The sequence below is a fragment of the Anabrus simplex genome, chromosome 2 (assembly GCF_040414725.1).
Source record: "Anabrus simplex isolate iqAnaSimp1 chromosome 2, ASM4041472v1, whole genome shotgun sequence".
In the NCBI taxonomy this organism is placed as follows: Eukaryota; Metazoa; Arthropoda; class Insecta; order Orthoptera; family Tettigoniidae; genus Anabrus; species Anabrus simplex.
Window position 1 is genome coordinate 866,569,667 of NC_090266.1, and position 20,705 is coordinate 866,590,371.

General features: G+C 38.4%; 1 protein-coding gene across 5 annotated transcripts in view; it reads left to right on the forward strand.

Moving 5' to 3' along the window:
• Mi-2 (chromodomain-helicase-DNA-binding protein Mi-2 homolog) overlaps nt 1–20,705 on the forward strand; it is a 743,946-nt gene that overhangs the window by 958 nt on the left and 722,283 nt on the right. For all 5 annotated transcript variants that reach the window (XM_067141602.2, XM_067141598.2, XM_067141599.2 and 2 more), the window contains exon 2: nt 437–537. In XM_067141602.2, coding sequence (XP_066997703.2) covers nt 437–537 — 101 coding nt within the window. The remainder of the gene's footprint in view (nt 1–436; nt 538–20,705) is intronic.

The following is a 20,705-nucleotide window of genomic DNA, read 5'->3' on the forward strand; positions in this document are numbered from 1 at the left end:
TAAGTTATTAAATGTAATTTCTTCAGAATCTTTTTTTAAATAATTGAGATTTGTTATAAACTAAGAACCCTTCGTTGTAAATTAATAATTACGCTAGTAGAAGAGAAATTGTCAAGCTCAAGTGCAGTGTGAAAATCACTGAGTAAAAATGGTGTTTGTTAATTATTCAAGTTAATTATTCAAACTTATGATTATTTAGAATATCGGAAATAATAAATATTGATGGACAGCCGTAATTTCTCCAAATTGCTTATAACTTTTGAAATAATTGGAAGTGTAGAGTATGTTTAGAAATGATCAAAATATCATCTGTGACTGAATCAGTTTTTTGTGTATGATGGTGTAAAGCAGCTATAAATATAGCTCTATTAAGATGACTGTCATTGTTATAAAATAAAAACGAAAACTATTTAAACTGTCTACTTCTGTTTACCAGGGACAGATGAGGTTCCAGATGACACCGGATCAAGTATTACACGGCCTGAAGGAACCACAGAAGAAAATTCTCCAGAATCTGATGAAGGGCCAATTGGAGGGGTAATATATTATCCAGCATGCTTACCTTTTGTTTGTAAACTTACCATAGCTTCAGCAATACAGCTTAAAGCATTGTCCACTTTTCAGCAAAGCAGTAGTGTAAATTATTCTACATTAGAGGCATTATTATTGGACAGAGCTAAAGTTTACTATCTTTATTTGTTACTCTGAAAAGTTGCTCTTCTTTGGCATATGGTAGTTGGCACCCTCCTTTGTGATTAAGTCTGGAGATGTGAATGTGTTGAAGTTTGAGTGAGAAATTTAATACTGGTCACTCTGACTATCACATTTATATATAGTTCCTCCAAGTCATCTAATCATGTAGCTCACAAAGATGTAAAAATAATCTTCTTTTGGAGTTCATTTCACCTGCAGCAGTGTAAGGAATGAACTAATGTTGATAACCTGTGAGTGTTGGGTACGTCATGACTGGGGGAGAAAGTCTTTCAGTTGTTGGGTTCTTTCTGGCTGTTAGTCTTTCTGATATGCCAATATGCAATACAGAAATGTTCATTTGATCCATGCATAATATGCTGTCATTGTTGCAGTTATGAATTTGCTACTGAAGATTAACAACACACATACAGTAGTTACTAATAAAATGTCATATATGCTTAGGATAAAATTAATAATTGGATGGTGCTTGATAATGAGTAGTGCTAGTAGATAAAAGTTTCAGTAGTTGTTACCTGGTGACAAAATTTTTATTAGTGCATGACCAGATTAAAGTGTTTCCTAATTTTAAAAGTTATTTTATTACTAGGTAGATGGCATTGTTTCTCTTAGGACTGTGTTGTGTTGTGCATAGATAGTGAACCGAAAGATTGCTAAAATAATTTTTGCTCAGATTCCTCTTGTTGTCCAGAAGAATCTTGAATTGAACATTCAGCACTTAACTAAATTATTTTAAAAAAACACAGTCTGTTTCTTAAGCTTTCTGTTTGTAGTAAATCATCTTCATATTGATGCAGAAAACTTATTTTTTGTGTATACCGGTACGGTACTTAAAAATTATTGATGTCATGCTTACAAGATAAATAATTTTGATGAGCAAGTCAGCTGTTTTAGAAATGAATAGCCCAGATTGTTAGGAAGTTTGGTCAACTAAAGATTGCAGAGGCAGGAAAAGGATCAAATATTTTCACTAGTCAGGTTCCATAATTCAATTGCTGAATCCAGGTTGTGCACATTATTATTGTGCTGATGTTCTTTTCCTTATTCAAATAGGAGATTATCAGTATATGCTAATCATAAGCCTACTGAAGAGGGTATGGCATGTTACTGATGTCTCATTTTCAGGAAGTTTTATTTGTATGTACTAGTTGGGCTCGTGAAGATATATTTGGAATTCATAGTAAATGAAAGTTTAAAATTACTTCTTTTACTCCATTCTTGATATACTGAAACCAGTAATGCATTTATCGTTCTACCTGTTGTAGTTGCTACACATTTTTTATCTACAAAGAGTTGTTAATTAATTTACTTTTTTGCTGTTGTCACAGTATTGGTTCTTTTTTGGCCCTTGAACATCTCTTAAATTTGTGAAATACATTCTCATTGTTCAAATAATATAGTTAGGATTGTAGGTTCGAATCCCACTATCGGCAGCCCTGAAAATGGTTTTCCGTGGTTTCCCATTTTCACACCAGGCAAATGCTGGGGCTGTACCTTAATTAAGGCCACGGCCGCTTCCTTCCAACTCCTTGTCCTTTCCTATCCCATCGTCGCCATAAGACCTATCTGTGTCGGTGCGACGTAAAGCCCCTAGCAAAAAAAAAATAGTTAGGATTTATATTTTGTGGTACTGTATAATCATTTCTGTCTATGAGAAATTACCTAGTATTTTTGATGGTGTAGTTAATATCATAGCAACCAGTAGATTGGGTTGTTTAATCAAACCCTATTGTGGTAGAGGAGTCAGTTCATGCAAAGTGTGAAGTGGGTGTAATGTACAAATGTTCTGAACATACATTTTAGTGTAAAATATACTGAATGTTCATACCAATTTCACACCTGGTAAATAACAAAGTATAGTCCGCACACCTTTTAGCGATACCGTATTACTTTGCACAGGGGTGAGGAGTAAGGAGGGAACTCTCCCGGTTCCGGTTATACTGCCAACTGAATGGAAATGAAATCTGAACTGAATCGATAATATGATTGATCAATATGAATTTTCTGAACATTTATTATCTTGACGCCAACAACTGTATCACACATCCATTATTTAACACTATATAACATTTATTGATGAGAATCTTGTTCCTGGCATGAATTCTGTAATTTGGCGTTGCTGTGTAAGCGACAACAGTACTAATACGTAACGTGTACGCCAGATGTCGCACAGCGATGCATGGTTTGCGTTTCAAAGGTTGCCAATAGGAATCTCGAAGATAACCGAGGTCGACCGATTCAGCACTAGGGTGTGCATGTATCACTAAAAGGTGCACGTACTATACAGTCTTTTGTTACATTTCTTCAATATTCTGCCATTTTGTCACTTATGTCTTACAGGCTATCATATATTCTGTTGGTCTCTTTGTTGTTGAGGCTTTACGTGACTAGTCTTGAACACTAATGTAGTTGCATGGCTTGAATAACATTACCCAGTGGCATGCTAGCTAAGGAAAAATACAGACAGGAAGAGAGAAGACATGCTGTAATGGAAAGGAATAAGAAAATGCAGTAGTGTGTTAGTGTGAAAGTATAGCAAATCTAGAGCCACCGACATAAATTCTGGGCCCACATATATACGTATATTCTATTCATATGCCTATTTCATGTCCTTGCATACATAATTCACTCTAGATCTGTATTTTTTCCTTACTTAGCATGGGTATATTGCATGTAATCTGTTCTTGCATAACAAGTTCTAAGGAACAGCCAGAGATTCAAAGGTATTTTTTCTTATTTCAATTATTCACCATGACTGATGATCTATCAGTGTGTTAGTAATGTGGTATAAATCCTATTTTGAAGGAGCCAGCTATCACATCGCTATTGTCCATGTTGTAAATTACCTGGCCATTTGACTGCAGTGATGTGATCACTTCACTTAGCGTGTGTGAGCATGTTATACAATAATTGTGTGATGTAGTTTCTGTAGTACATAGCTTGGAAAAATCGGCATAGATTGATTTTTAATTACCATTTTAAACAGTAGTTATTTCTGAAGTAGTCTAAAATGATGCATGTTGTAGCAAATATGTTACAAAGATAATAGCGGAAACTCCTGCGAGAATGCATAGCTTTTCGACGAGACAGAGCCACTAATGCAATCCAGTGGCTCGCAGTTGTAACTACTTACAGCTCTTGCCTGCTCTTGTTGGCTGTATACGAAAAGTATTGCTTTCAAGTTTTAAAGAAATTATGGAACAGATTTCAAGAACAGAATAATTTCTTTAATATATATATTTTTTTCTAGTTGCTTTACGTCGCACCGACACAGATAGGTCTCATGGCGACGATGGAACAGGAAATGGCTAGGAATGGGAAGGAAGCGGCCGAGGCCTTAATTACGGTACAGCCCCAGCATTTGCCTGGTGTGAAAATGAGAAACCACGGAAAACCATTTTCAGGGCTGCCGACAGTGGGGTTCGAACCTACTATCTCCCGAATACTGGATACTGGATGCACTTAAGCGACTGCAGCTATCGAGCTCGGTAACAGAGTAGTTAATCTGGGGTTATAACATTTTATTAGTCATGAGATAAGGCATGAAAAGTGATATCCCTTTTAGGCTTACAGCTAGACCAAAACCATTTACATGTGATATAGTCTCTTATTTTCAGATAAGACATGAAAAGTGACAACTATATATATTAAAAAATAACTTAGCCAAATGTACATATGTTACTTTCTGCAATTAAAGTTTAGACGTGAAAAAATACTGTAACAGTTTACATACAACAGTGTACATTATGTCTACCCCTTAGTCCATTTTCTTAATACGGGGTTGGGGATGAGGTGAGATGAATTTATATGGCCTGTCTTTATGGGTGGATGTTCTTTCTGATGCCCAACCTCAGGTGAAAGTCTAATGAAGATCAGTGATAGTGAATGAATTGGGTAAGGAGGTGGAAGGAATCGTCTGTGCCTGTGAAAATGGGGAAACCACAGAAAACCATTCTCAGGGACAGCCGACATTGGGGTTCGAACCCTTGTGGCTCCCGAATGCAGAGCTTGGCTCCATAGCCATAGTGCGTTAACATGTGCAGCTACTCTGCTCAGTATAGGCCATGCAACCGTATTTCCATTCACTTAGGCATACATATATTCTATTTTCTTTTTATAATCAGAGATTAGTTGTGTATGGCGACAACTATGTACATACCATAATTTTTTAAACACTATATTATGTCGATGTACATGTACATTAAGTGTGTTACTTTCTGTAATTTGACATTTTTCTGTTGAGATGTATAGGAATAATTTATTTGCAAAGGCTTTATTGAGGACTGCAAAGTATTTATGGGCCAACACACTGTGCTGTCTGTAATTATTACAACCATATATAGCACAAATACTACGTCTTCCATCCATTTTTCCTTTAAAACAATTAAATAGTATTCACACTTGACATTGTGTTACTTCACAGTTGTTGATGCCCGGTCGTTAGTGTGTACTTCTACCCATCAGAATGAGTCACACTCGCTGTTTTAAGTTTCAAGTTTGCTTTCCGCTATTATCTTTGCAACCTGTTTGGTTGTAGAACATCCCAGAGGCTACGTAGAATTGTATTACTCAAAGTGCATCGCAGTTAGTACCTGTATTTTTAGCAGGACACTAAGGCTGGAATTTGTTTTTTAATGTATACTTGAACATAAATAATCTCAGCTTTGGTGTTCCATTCATTATAGGCCTACATGTTTTTAGTAGAACACAGGGTCACTTACGTCAATTCTGGGCCTGCTGAAAATTCAAGACAGTGGGCCCCTTTTCCTCATCTTCATCACAAAGTACCAAATAAAATTTGTACAATAATGAGTACAAGTGTAAGGATATCTGCTTTTTCTTTCTTTCAGAATTACTATTTAATAAATCATTCAAAACAAATAAAATATGAAAATTAATACTTAATATAAATGTCAAATAATAACTTTAAATCTGAATATCCTGAATATTCTCCACTGTCCCATTACAGATTTTGAAGAGAGTATTCACAACGCACATTACAGTTTCTTCAGAAACAGAATGATTAAGGCTCAAGGCAGTACTGGCTAAACCAAACAGTTGCAGATTTGGTCTTATATCAAACTACTCCCTTTTCAGAGCAAAATTCAGACACTTCAGTGTCTGTTAAAATTTATACTAATTGAAGGGCTTAGAAATTCATTATTATTATTATTATTATTATTATTATTATTATTATTTCAATAGTCAAAGATGAATGCAAATACCCACTCATAAAATATATATCAAGGGAAATGTTGAAATATTAATCTAAATAAACAGCATAATTTTTATTGGGCTTCCAATAATCAATCCATTACACTTCTGGGCCTTTTGACATCCCTCCTCAATATGTCCTTCTTGCACCCCCCCCCCCCCCCCACACACACATACATATACACACACCCCATATAATATCATGCTGGAGATTTAAAAGTGGCATGCAGATGTTTTCATATTGATGAAGCAAAGAAAAATGTGTATGCCGAACCTTTTGAATTAAAATAAGAGAAAATTCCCAGTACTTTAGTCTTGTTAGTGGAGAGTGGGGAAATTTATTTTCTAAAATATTATGGTATAATAGCTGTTGAAATACATGATTTAGTGTGACATAGCTTGTGAATTAAAGTGAAAACGAAATATCAGTGAAGATACTAGGTGATCCTTAGTATGAAAGTGGAGAGGAGATGTTTGAAAAATAAATGTAGAAGGCGAACAGGCCAAATTTGTAAAAGGTATGTAAATAATAAAAGTAGCACATAATATCTTTCTTCACTTTCTTCATCAGGTAGTGACTGACTGCATAGCACATGGAGTATAATTTAAGACTTCATAGCGGAGTTCCGAAGGATAGGAGCGCAGAGAAGCGGTGACAGCGAACACAGTGCCCGCTATGGCAAGCGGACGTAATCGTCCGAAAGAAGCGGCATGATTACGCCTATAGAAACTAAACAAAACTGAACTAGTCACCTATGTGCATGCTCAGGACAAATTAATAAAATTAAAAAAAATAAGTAAAGCGAACAAATAAACTAGTAAATGGAACTGAACTCGCCAATGAATGAGGCCGGTAAGATTGCAAATGTAATGATTTTGTTGCATTACGTGCTGACGAATGTGAAATACCAGTTTCCAGAAATACTGTGAAGCGACTTACGTGGACTGACTTGTAGTCTTGCCTGTATATCTTCTAAGCTCTCCTTTGGGAAAGCTGGCTGTTTTTCTTATTAGTTATGGAACCAGTACTACGCCACTTGTGAACGAATTTTTGCACATAACGTTTTGATGGTACTGTAGAATCAGGAAGCTGTCTACGGTGTTTTTGAAGGCACCTTCTAAGTGATCTCTTCTTCTTGTGCAAATAACACTTGACCAAAAATATTCTCTGCGCTTTAGTGCACTTCACCATCGTGATGATAATCTCGCAACACACCTTAAAAATCCAATAGTTACTAGTGAATTGCTCCGTCAGCTGTAAAGACTTCCTGTTACTTTAAGCTTGACACAAGTCATACGGCGCATGCCAAGCTTGACACAAGCAGTATGACACACACTTGGGGATTCCCACTGCCTGTGAGCAGAAGTGCAAAGTCTTAAACTGTACTCCCTGTATTTTTGGCTTGGTCCTCACGTTCTATGCCTTGCTTAAGTTGGTGGAAACATTTAAGGCTGCTTAAATGAAACTGCGCTCTTGAGTAGATTTAGTGTTACTTGAAATAACTCCTTTTACGTAGCAAACTTAAAATGATAGTAATTGAATGGCCATGAAATTTACCGTATTTACGTGAATAATCCCTGGTGCCGAATATTCCCCGCACCCTAATTGTAGGAATGCTCATTTTGAAAAAAAAATAAATAATGAAATGAATTGAAATTCCTTCTGTCGAAAGAGTAACATAGGCATAAACAAACATTTCATATCACTCCGTGAGTTCCACGTGGTATTTATGAATATATGAACGTGTAAATTTGCGGATATCCCTGCTTTGCCTGAATATATTTGAGATGATATAAATACATTATAACTGCTATAAAATACATTTGCCATGAAAATTAGCAAGTAGACCTGGGTATTTCATTAACCTCAACTTGAAATAAGCTTGATTCCTTGTAGATCGAAAGATTCGTTGTTTCTTGCATCACTAGAATCCTCTCCTAAATTACTAACAAATTTGTCACACTCCACGTCTAAAACAGTTTCCACATGTAGTCTTTTTTACGCGGTTGTTAACACGGTGGTGCAATGTAAACACTCGAAACAGACCACACCGGTGAACTCAGATGTTAGTTTTGGAATACAGTAAAACCTAGTTAATTCGAAGTCGATGGGACGCAAAAATCGGACTTCGAATTCCTCTTACTTTGAAATAACCACCAACTCGTACTTCAGAAATGCCAACCCTTACAGCGTCACAAAATATTCTAAGGCACATTAACGCATGCAGTCACCTTGATTCACAGTTAAACCTTCCAAATACTATGGAAAGAACGATTTCCAAAACACAGTTGAACCTGACTTATACGTATATAAAGAGGAAGAGGAAAAACTACTTGGAACTCAGAATTACTTAGGAATCAGACTTACACAATACATCACATATTTACTGAAAAACCAATGGAATAGACCTACATGTGTAAATAATTGCAAATAATAAATACATTAAGACAGAAAATATTATTTTGAACTTGGTCCAGCCTTAAATAAATCAGATAGTTTGGCTTGTTTCACTTTTCTTGCATTAAGAGTATAAACCTCCTTTTGCAAACTTAGTAATGAATTCGAAGCATTTTCACTACAACTTTTTGCACTGATGTAATGCCTACACACATTGATTGCACTTAACATTTCACTCAGTTCAGGTCTTTCAAGATTCAAGTCGTTCTCTCTCCATCACTGTCACTATCGCTTGCAGCTGGTCCATCACCACCGCATTGTTGGCATACGTCAGCAATAATCTCTTCATCCGGTAGTTCTCCACCTACAGCCAGATTATTGTTGAAATGCACAAAAGTATAGAATTCTACACCCTCCGGTAATGTTAGCTCATTGCCAGACAAAACTTCCCCATAATCATCATTAGAGGCAGCCTCTGTAGTAAGACACCAGCTTTGCAGAAACAGTTGCTGATTGTGGAGGATGACACCTGCTTCCAGGCAGCCAAAATAAAGTCCATGGCTTGTAGCAAATTATGGAGAAAGGTTCATTTCCTGCATCACTCAGTGTTGTTAAATGTTGAACCAGCATTTTTCTATAATGCCCTTTGAAATTTGCAGTGATGCCCAAATCAAGCGGTTGTAGAACACTGGTACAGTTAGGAGAGGAAAATTCCACTTGGACATTCTCCAGAACGATTTGAGATGGATGTGCTGCACATCGATCCATAAGAAGAGGGATCTTCTTCTGTTTCTTTTTAATTTTTATGTCCAGTTTTTTTCAACCACTGTTCCATTAAAAGCATAGTCATCCAAGAATTTCTGTTGGATTCATATTCCATAGGTTTTATTTTTGCACCCTTAAAACACCGCGCATTCTTCGATTTTCCTATCACAAGTGGAGGAAGTTTGTCAGATCCCTCTGCATTGGTGGCGGGAAGTACTGTTACACAAATTTACTTTTCTTCCCTCCATGGCGTGAATCACCTTTTTCAGCTAATGTTTTATTAGGAAGGAGATGTAGAATAGGCCGGTCTTATCACAATTGTAGATGTTTGGAAGCTGATAATCGTGTACAATACCCAGCAGAACCTCTTCTTTCCACTGTTGTGCCGTGACGTCGTCCCCAGCTCTTGAGTCAATGCAAATTGTTCTCCCTCTGAGTCCATGACGACCTTTAAATCCTTGCAACCATCCTAATGAAGTTTGGAAATCAGCAGTGATACTCATCATTTGAGCTAAATCTATCACCTTTGCCTTCAGCATGTCACCACTAATTGGTAGAGCTGCAGCCCGCTTTTGCTGGAACCATGTGAAAAGTGCTTTCTCCAAATCTACGTACCTTCCTTCTTGCTGACAGCTGTGCTTTGCTGATTTTGAACCTAGTTTTAGGAACTCATCCAAAATACAGTTTCTTTTACTGATGGCTGTACATAGCATGGTATAAGCAATCCCTAAGTCTGAAGCAATTTCAGTTTTTGTTTTGTGTGGATTAGTGTCCACTTCTCGTATAAATGTTACTTTTTCATCTAGGGTACAACTTTTCCTTTTTCTGTTCTCCATGGCTAATCAAAAGCAACTGAATGACAAAACTTCTGTTCAACAGTAAACACCAGATACCGGCACCGTGGACATTTTACTTCTCCGTTGTTCCCACAAAAGAAATTCTCATATTCAAACAAATTTACTGTATTTTCTTTTGTTTCCGCACTGAAACCGCCTACTTTGCTTGTAATGTATCTCCATCTTCGGCAGTATTGTGAAGGTCAAAAAGGACAAAGGTAGAGGAGAAGCGAGATAGAGAGCGAAGGGGACTCGCTTGGTTGACCTTTGTTAAGCCACCAGTAAGTAAGGGTCAACGTCACTCGGCAAAACCCTTTGTGTTCTGTTTCAGCACCGAAACCCGACCGCTCTACTTCCGCCTACGCCGACAAAGAGGAAACTTCGTAAATACAGTAGTTAAATAAAAAAAAAAGCACGTGGTCATTATATATACGCAAAACTTGGTTATATAGTATAACGGCTAATTACGTATAAATAAGGTTTAATTAACACGCTTTTAAATTAAATTTTGTCGGGACCTAAAGGGAATTGTGTACAAATATGAATTACGCAGAACAGAGTTGCATATAAAGCAGGTCCAACTGTGTATCCAACAAGGTGCCTTTACGTTATTGAAATAATGCACTTGGATAAATCGCCAACAAACATAACCTCATGCAACGAAAGGAAAAAAAACACTATTCAAAGACAAGGAAAAATTATGCTGACTCCCCTGTGCAAGTGCTTTATTTGTTGAATTACTGTACTGTTTGCATTTTTAGATGCCTTGTACTTGCACGGAAAGTACTGGACGCCCTTGAAACATTGTGGCCTATCGAACTTTCCAATGACGAGGGGAGGAAGTCTTTCGCTTCCGTCTGCATTGCAACACAGTACAGTGACCCCATCTCCTTTTAAAAAGTCTATATACTGTAACTCCTTTGTCGGATTGCGCATGCATGAATTACAGGTACAGTAAGCTACTGCCATACTTCGATGACAATTTGAAGCCATGTATAGCTATAATCTCTTTGAAATCAGGCTTTGTGCGCATTCTTTGAAGACCATGTGAGTCTGCACGGACAAAAAATGAAATTCTTAGATTTAAATAGCAACATGGCGTCGTACGAGCAGCATGAGAAAGAAATAGCCAGACTTTTAGGTTAAAGTGACGTTTATTTCAGCGATAGTGAGAGTGATTTTCAATTAAGTGGTGAGGAAGATATTGCCGAATGAGATTGTGTTGGTGAGTTGAGTGATGAATATCCTGATAATAGGAAATTATGCTAAATGGCAGTGCTGGTGGCTCTACTGATGGCTGGAGGAAATACCATGACACTGACTTGGATTTCAAAAGCCCATTCAGAGGTACGTCAGGTTATAAACCACTGCAAGGTTGAGTGAACACGACTTTTTCCGGTTATTCATGACTGACGAGTTATTGCCGGAAATTTTGCGTGAGACTAACTGGTATGCTAGTGTAAACATTCAACACTTGATTCTATTAGGAGGTCGTGGATGGATGTATCTTCCTAAATTCAAAGCATTTTTAGGCATAATCCTAAATATGGCAATGAACAGTAAGCCTGAATTACGACGTGAGACTGTGTTTTTCAGCAATACTTGTAGAAAAAGCCTGGATTACATCCCGACGACTGTTTTGGGAATTTCCACAAAATGCACTTTTACAGACAAAAAGTGACTGTCTGAGATAATTTCAGGTTTGAAAATGCTGAACATTGCACCTGAATACTGTATTGTTCTTGTATTATATTTATATTGTGTTTGCTTTAGTTGATTTTTATAAATATGCTGTCAATATGTTTGTGCTGTCACTTATCCCTCTGCAAGCAGATTTTTAAATGAAGCTGGAGAGGCAGGAGTGTTCATGAAAAAGGGAGGGCTAAGGGTTGAATTAATCTGCAAAATTCTATTTTTAAAAATGTAAAGCAGTTTTAAATTGAAAGTCTGAAATGTTTTCTGTTTAAACATGACATATGGGGGCAGTTTTTTTCCATCTGTGGTTACACGAAGCATAACTGTATCCAGTATCGAAAACTATGTGAGCCAGGAGGTGTTGTCAACCTTGATGCAAATAAAACCCGCACCCCAATTTCGTGCCTTAAATTTTTTAAAAATATATACAGGGATTATCCACGTAAATATGGTATTTATGTATTTATTTATATGACTGTTGAGTAACACCTCTTAAAAGTAGTATATTTCAAATTTGTGCTAGGATGAGGATTTTTAGATGTGAAAGTGTTCGCAACTTTCTCAGCTATAGTAATCTTTCCCCTCACTTTTATCAGCAACCGTGACTCGGTTGAAGCTACAGTATACATAGATGTTATAACCACTTTTCTCTCCTGATTTTGAAGGGATTATCTTATAAGGCTTTTAAAAAACACTTTCATTGTAATCTATGTAAGAAAGGTTAAAATTGAAACTTGCAGGAAGTGTAGGGCAAAGTTGAGAACCTAGTCACCTTGAGTATTTCAAATGTTACTTCAAGGCTTTCATGGAACAGTTGGCTTGTTTCTATGATAAATGGGGAAAATATTTACTATTTACATTTTGATTTCCAGAGGGCTCATCTGGGCATTTTTGAAACACTTTTATCTTGGATCTGCAACAGATTGTATCTAATGGAGTGTGCAGGGTTTTGAATAGTAGGTCACATAGAGGCAGAAGTGATTATTGCCAGAAGATTTTTAAAAATTATGTCCAGCTGCATCTAAAATGGGCAGCACAGACTACTTCTGTCGAATAACACCAATGGCACCAATGGATACATAAACAAAATTAAATAAAATACTGGTGGTATTACCATAAATATGTCTGTGCATTCCAGTGCATGTTAATAATTTATAAATTCAGCAATATTCAGCTCAAATATGCTTTTGAGAAGCTATGACTGGGGTGGATAAAGAGTATCTTGTTCGTAAGCTGGTATTCCAAAATTTGTTGGGGTGTGCATTTTCCTTGTGTTTATTAACACATTTTTATAAGAATAATAGATTTTAAGTACCACTGAAGTAGCAAGCGTGTAGTTTTGACTGTTAATCCATTCAAGAAAGTAAACTGTGGTGTGAAAAAATCAAGTGGGTAATGTTGCATGAAAAAATGTTTTATAAAGGAGAATCTTGTGGAGAGGGTTTTCAAGCTATATTGTTCAGTGCCAGTGCCTTCTGTCATCTATTTCTTGGCATTGGTTCCAGAATGATTCTTTGTAAATATTTTCTTAAGGGATGGAATCTTATCTTCAGTCTATTTCCCGTCGTCTAACTTGTACATTTAATGGCAAATAAGCAAGAGTCTTTAAACTGAAGTGAAGGTGACATTAGAAAAATGAGTGTTTTTATTTTATTTTATGAATAGTCCAATTGCTTTGTGTGGTTGCAGCATTGATAATTCGATTTTCTGGCAATCATTGCTCAAATATGATGATAAAATTAGGGAAGATTTACTGCTGTGGACCAGTTTACTTTTGTCTTGATATTTTCTACCAGCAATACCCAGAGAAACAATCAAAAGTTCATCTTTCATGCAGTAATTTCAAGGTATTATACACCCATGAGCAATAATTGAATTAGAGACAGCTGCTATAGCAGGGAAATGTTACTGTGCTCAGCCTGGCAATATAATATGAGGATGTGGCATGTAACAACGAAGACATCAGACCTCATACGGTCTGTGTGAATAACAGTCCACTACAGGATCGGTAAGACCTCAGCGCATTTGATCGTAGCCATATTGTCAGTGCCAGATGTATTGACCACTCTATCTCTGAATTCGTGCAGGCACTGAGCTTTCCAAGGGTGGCCATATCAAGAGTGTACCGTGAGTAAGTGGATTCAGGCAAAACCACTGGTGCCAGGTTTAACTGTCATGATGTATGCCAAATTTATGATGGTTTGCCGCTGGCTAGCTCGAATTGTAAGAGAGGATAGACGCCACAAAGCAGCAAATCGCTAGTCAATTCGATGCTGGGTAACGACAACGTGTGAGCAGCCATACTGTCCAGAACCATCCCTTCGCCGTGGGGTACAGAAGAAAACATCCCACTAGAGTACTACTGTTCAACACCTGTCGCAAGGCACAACTGACATACGTAAAGGAACATCACCATTGGAGTCTCACAGCATGGAGAAAGTTCACATGGATAGACGAGTCGAGGTACCAGTTGGTACACGCCGATGGCCTGGTAGGAGCGTGTCGTCAACGACATGAAGCAATGGATCTCTCTTGACAGTAGGGTATAGTTCAGGCTGATGGTGGTGGTATCCTTGTTTGGGGACTGTTCACATGGGGTGAAATGTGACCCCTGGTACATCTGACAACTTCTGTCACTGGCAATTGTTACAGGAACCTGCTGGCAGGTCATGTTCACCACTTTGTTTGCCTCCAGCATCCTATAGGCAAACTACCTACAGCAAGACAAAGTTCCAGCTCTTCACTCCCGAATTGTCCGCTTCTGTAGCGTAACGGTTAGTGTTATTAGCTGCCATCCTCGGGGGCCCGGGTTCGATTCCCGGTACTACTGGAAATTCAAGAATGGCTGTAGGACTGGTATGTGGTAGTAATGGTACATGCAGTTCACCTCCATTGGGGGTGTGCCTGAAAAGAGCTGCACTACCTCAGGATGAGGACACAAGTTTACTTTTTCTTATTCCCGAATTATGGCTGACTGGTTCGATGAGCACTCCACGGATGTGAATATGCTTGCCTGGCTTTCGAGGAGCCCTGATCTCAATAACATCGAGCACATCTAGGATGCTGTCGAGAGGGATGTGCGTGCCCCGAACCCTGTTCCAACCAATCTTCATGAATTATGAGAGGCTGTGCTGAAATCACGGGTCAGTATGGCTCCGCAATGCTTCCAGCGACTTGTGGAGTCCATGTCACACCACATCACTGCAGTCAAGGCGAAAAGGAGTTGCTACATGCCACTAGCCAGGCATCTCCTAATTCAGTTAATCATGAATGTAGTTTCATTGGCCTGTCACTTCCATTCTGCTGTATGTTTTCTGTCTGTAGCATTATTATGTACTGATGAACGCAGTTACCATGAGGTATATATTTGAAAATTAAAAAGAAACGGACATTTCCTTTTCCTTCTCAGTGTGCTTACTTGCTCTGTTTACTGGATTAAATCTCAAAATGAATCTAAAAATAGTTGGTGTGAGGTCATTTCAGTTGAACAAATTCTGATTGTACTTCAGTTTAAATGCAGTTTGTTGTTAATACTTCAGAATAACTATGAATAATGAGTTGGTTTTTGAAGGAAGTGTAGGCGGTAAGAATGGTAGGCGTAGACCAAGGTATGAATATGACTAGCAGATTAGGGCAGATGTAGGATGCAATAGTTACGTAGAAATGAGAAAGTTAGCACAGGATAGGGTGACATCGAGCGCTGCATCAAACCATTCTATGGACTGATGACTCATACATACAACACAATTCTGATAAACATTAAGTTAGATTAAGTAGCCTATAGGTGTACTGCATACAATAATGAAAACATTTTAACTGCATAAATAATATGAGAGAAAGTTAGTTTTGAGAAATCGGAGGATATTCTTTGCACTTCTATTGCAGTCTCATGGACTTTCATATAGTTTACCATTACTTTTGAAATTACTTCACATTGCGATTTCTGATACCACAATCCTACATAATATTATATATGGTTCTGCATATAATCATTTGTGAATGAATTTTGCTTAGAACAGTAGAGAAACCTTCTACACGGTTTCTGGTGTGTAGATACTTTCTTGAACTATTTTACTGCAACAGATTGTCCATGTAATAGCAGTTCAGAAGTATGAAATTTAGAATGCTGAAAGCTATCATGTTTAAAACATTTCTTTGCCCTAGCATAGTGCGGCGAAGTAGAGTTTGTGGTATTTATATACCAATAATCAGGTTGTAAAATACTTGAAAGTTACCCTAGGGTCATATTGAAGAACAAGGTTTTGAGGCAAAGTTGTCTTTGTACCGACCAAAGTCACCATTTTTCTATTCATAGTCGAGACTTTGCAGAAAGTAGACTTTCGGCAAGACTTTGCTTCAGAGTCGCCAGTGGCCCATACTTTGACCTCACCGGGCAAGTTAGGGTGCGTAGCTGGGAGCTTTCATCCGGGAGATAGTGGGTTCCAATCCCACTGTCAGCAGCCTTGAAGATGGTTTTCTGTGGTTTCCCATTTTCACACCAGGCAAATGCCGGGGCTGTACCTTAATTCTGGCCACGGCCACTTCGTTCCATCTCCTAGCAGTTTTCCTCTCCCTTCGTCACCATAAGGTCTATCTGTACCGGGCGAGTTGGCCGTGCGCGTAGAGGCGCGCGGCTGTGATCTTGCATCCGGGAGATAGTAGGTTCGAATCCCACTATCGGCAGCCCTGAAAATGGTTTTCCGTGGTTTCCCATTTTCACACCAGGCAAATGCTGGGGCTGTACCTTAATTAAGGCCACGGCCGCTTCCTTCCAACTCCTAGGCCTTTCCTATCCCATCGTCGCCATAAGACCTATCTGTGTCGGCGCGACGTAAAGCCCCTAGCAAAAAAAAAAAGGTCTATCTGTGTTGGTGCGATGTAAAGCAAATTGAAAAAAGAACACTTTTGACTTCACAGTCAACAGAGCACAATAAAATGTTAGACATCGTCTTTGCCAACTTGAAATACAGCTCATAAAATTACGACTTTGCAAAGCCTATTACTCGCACAACTTTTAGTAATACTTCTTTGTACGGAGTTGACAAGTAAGGAGGGAGCACTCCCGGTTCCGGTAAAACTGCCAGCTGAATGGAAATTAAATCTGAATTTGATCGATATGAATTTTCTAAACCTTCATTATCTTAAGCCAACAACTGTGTCACACACACATTATATAACATTCCTTGATGAAAATCTTGTTCCTAGCATGAATTCTATAGATTTGCTTTGCTGTGTAAACAACAACAGTACCGGTACTAGTACATAAAGTGTACACCAGGTGTCTTACGGCGATGAATAAGCGATTCATACACTAAAAGTTGCGGGAGTAATAATTCAGCCAAAGCAAGACTTTGGAGAAAGTAGTGTCTATGAAACAAGAGCAAAATTTTTCTTCCCTATCAAAGCAGACTTTGTAAAGTATCCACTCAGTTTTGTTCTTGAATACGACCCTTAGATGTGACCTGTCATTTTCAAGATGAAGTAAATGTCATGAACCACGTGTGTTGTTGAAATACATATTTTATATTATTCTGCTTCATTTAAAGGAAGTTGTAATTGGATAGGTTTTGGATGCTTTTACAACTCATTCTTAAGAAATGTTCTTTAATCATCATGCAGGCTGTATCAAAAATACTTGGACAAACTTCAGGAGGGGGGGAGGGGCAGGTTCCTCACACCAAAACCAGGAAAAGCTTACGCCCCTGGAATGCTTTGTTTTTGGATTTATTTATTTATTTTTATTAGTATTCATTCATTCAACTTCGCTAATTGGCCAACTAGGGACCACGATAAGCCTCACTTAACATTCTGGCATTTGTTCATTTTTCGCTTGATCCACATCGTCTTCATTAGCTCACTGTGTTTAGCATGACGTTCTTCTGTCCATTTAGCACCAGTTGCCCGTTTTTCGTCCCGGAAAGTCCCAAAAGTCTTGATGGCTGCTCTGAAAAGATTTTGGTCTTGTGCATCTGCTTGTAGGCCCAGTTCTTTAAGATCTTTCTTGACATTAACGTACCATGGCATTGCCGTTTTGGGTTTTGAGTCAAATATACTGAAGATACATTTCGTCCATCCAGAGTCGATCATCCATCGTATATGTCCGTAGAAGCAAACTCCCCCCTTATGCATTGTGTCCGTGATCTTCTCTATCTTAGAGTATACTTCTTGCCTGGATTTTCTAATGTAGATGCCTTTTTTGTAGTTGGGGCCAAGTATGGTGTGCAGTATCTTTCTTTTTTTTCTTTCCTCTAAATCCACAAGCAAACATTTCTCGGACAGGATAAGGAATTCAGATGCATACAGCGATACTGGTTTGATGACAGTGTTGTAGTGACAAATTTTTGTGTTCAGGGAAAAGCACTTTTTATTGTATATGTTGCAGGTGGTTTGGAAAGTGACTTCCATTTTCTTGATTCTTGCTGCTATGGCCTCTTTGTCAAGTCCATTTTGCTGAATCCATTCCCCAAGGTATTTAAATTTACAAACACGGTTTATCGTTCCATATTTGGTGTTTAGTTGTGCGGTATCATCTTTGATATTTGACATTACTTCTGTCTTTTGAAAGGAAATTTGTAAACCTGTTTGTTCTGCTGCTTCCTTCAACACATTGATCTGTTCTGTTGCACTTTTGAAATTTCCTGTCATAAGGGCTATATCATCAGCGAACGCTAAGCAGTCTATTTCCACTCCATTTTCTTTGTCCCAATCCTTACGGGTTTGTAAAGATTTCTTTCTTTTAACGTCTTTCGCCACTCCTGTATTACCTTCTCAAGTATGCAGTTGAACAAAAGAGGTGACATCCCATCTCCCTGTCGAACGCCTGTCTTGATCTCAAAGGGTTCAGAGAGACATCCTTGGAATTATACTTTGGATTTGGTATTAGTTAGTGTTGCCCTTATTATCGCCAGCAGTTTCTCAACGACTCCCATTTCTGCAGGGATGTTAAGCAACACATAACGGTCGATGGAGTCGTATGCTTTCCTGAAGTCTACAAATGTAGATACGTAAGTTCGACCTCTCAGCATATGGTATCTTATTATGGTTTTTAGGTTAAGTATTTGTTCTGCATTTGATCGGCCTTTCCAAAAACCTGCTTGGTATTCCCCGAGTTTGTGTTCAACTTGCTGTTCTAGTCTTTCAAGGATGGTTAGTGACAGGATCTTGTAGGCTACTGACAGAAGAGAAATTCCACGGTAATTGTTCACATCTCTTATATTTCCTTTCTTGTGTAAAGGATGGATCAAGGCTAGCTTCCAGTCCTCTGGTAGTTGTTCTTTTTCCCATATATCTACAATGGTTTGGTGTAGGATGTCAATTGCTTCTTCCGGGGCATGTTTCCACAGTTCTGCAATCATTGAGTCTTCACCAGATGCCTTGTTATCTTTCAGTCTCTTTATGTGGCGTTTGATTTCATTGCGATTTGGTGGAGAAGATGGCAGGTTTTGGCTCACTGGTGGGTTTGTTTTGATGGGGTTGGCTGGTTTTTCACAGTTTAGAAGGTCATTAAAATACTTAGCTGAGATGTAATGTTTACAGTGCACTGTGTTTTCTGGTATGGGCTATATCAATCAATACCTGTCTCAGTCACATCCTTGGCTTTGACAATATGAAAGTCGCTGAGGTATGAGTGATGCAAGTAATACCATTCCTTATGCAGCCAGTCCCTGTTATGAATGGTGTGAAAATATCGCTCATAGGGTCGGTTGGTGCATGCATTTCAGTGGGCTGGCATACTGATAGGTAATAACAACGGCTGGCTCGGTGAGGAAAGCAACGGGAAACTACCTCACTCCTCATTTCCCTAGTACGCCTCTTCAGTGACGCCTAGGCTATTTATGACAGCTGTTGGCAGAGCTGCAGAGGATCAAACCAGCCTTCGGGCTGAATACCCAACATACACATACAAGATTTCGCTTTTTTCTTCATTTGATGTTGCAAGAGTTCCATCTTTCCTTAGAAAGCAAAGGGAAGGTGCCTTGTATCCTTGTACCTTCTTTTTAAAATTTCTGAAGTATTCACGGGTCTCACCTCTATGAAAGTCTTGCTCAGTCTTGTCCAGTAGTTTCTTTTCATACTTGCGTTTCTCACTGCGTATTATTTTTGCTGGTTGTGCTTGTTGTGTTTTGTACATCTTCCAATCTTCTTTTTTCGAGGTGTAATACTTTTCCCAGGCATTCAGATGATCCCCTAATCTCTTCTCACAGTTATCGTTCCACCACGTATGCTTCTTCCTCTTCTTGATTTCGGCCACTCCTTTTGCAGCTTGTATAATCTGCTTTCTCGTGCTGTTGAAGTCTTTTTCCACTGGTTGGGCAAGTTCTTTGAATTCATTCTCTCTTTCTCTGAGCTTTTTTGTGTCGAAGCGAATGATGGTAGGTTCGTTCTTATTTTTGTTGAGAGGGATTGGCCGAAACTTGATTACTGATACGTAGTGATCTGAGTCTATGTTCAGTCCCTTTTTTACGGTTACGTTCATGATTTCCGGACTGTATCTTCGAGATATAGCAACAGGGTCTATTTGGAATTCTCCTATTGTTTAGTTTGGGCATCTCCATGTCATTTGTTTCCTTGGTAAGTGACGAAAGTGTGTTGACATCAGTTGGAGGTTGTGGTTATCACATGGTTCAACGAGGCGTTCTCCATTCTTGTTGGTTCTTTTGTGTGCTGGGTAGAGCCCAACAAATTTCCTGTGTTTCCGTTCACGTCCTACCTGTGCATTAAAATCACCCATTAGGATAATGACATGGTATTTGGGGATTTTCGCTAATCTTGCATCCAGGACGTTCCAAAATCTATTATTATTATTATTATTATTATTATTATTATTATTATTATTATTATTATTATTATTATTATTATTGAAAGTGTACATTCAAGGTATACTCAAACACCATAAGTTTTTTCTTTCCTGGCCTCTTCCCAGTCATCTGGGATTGGTACTAATGTTGGCGAAGCCCAGTTTTATGGCAGGATGTCCTTCGTGGTGCCAACCGTGTGTGGAGGGATGTATTCACTCTTGCATGTCTCTATGGTGGTTTGTAGTATGGCATGTTGTATGTAGGTGAAGGATGTGTGTTAAGACGATT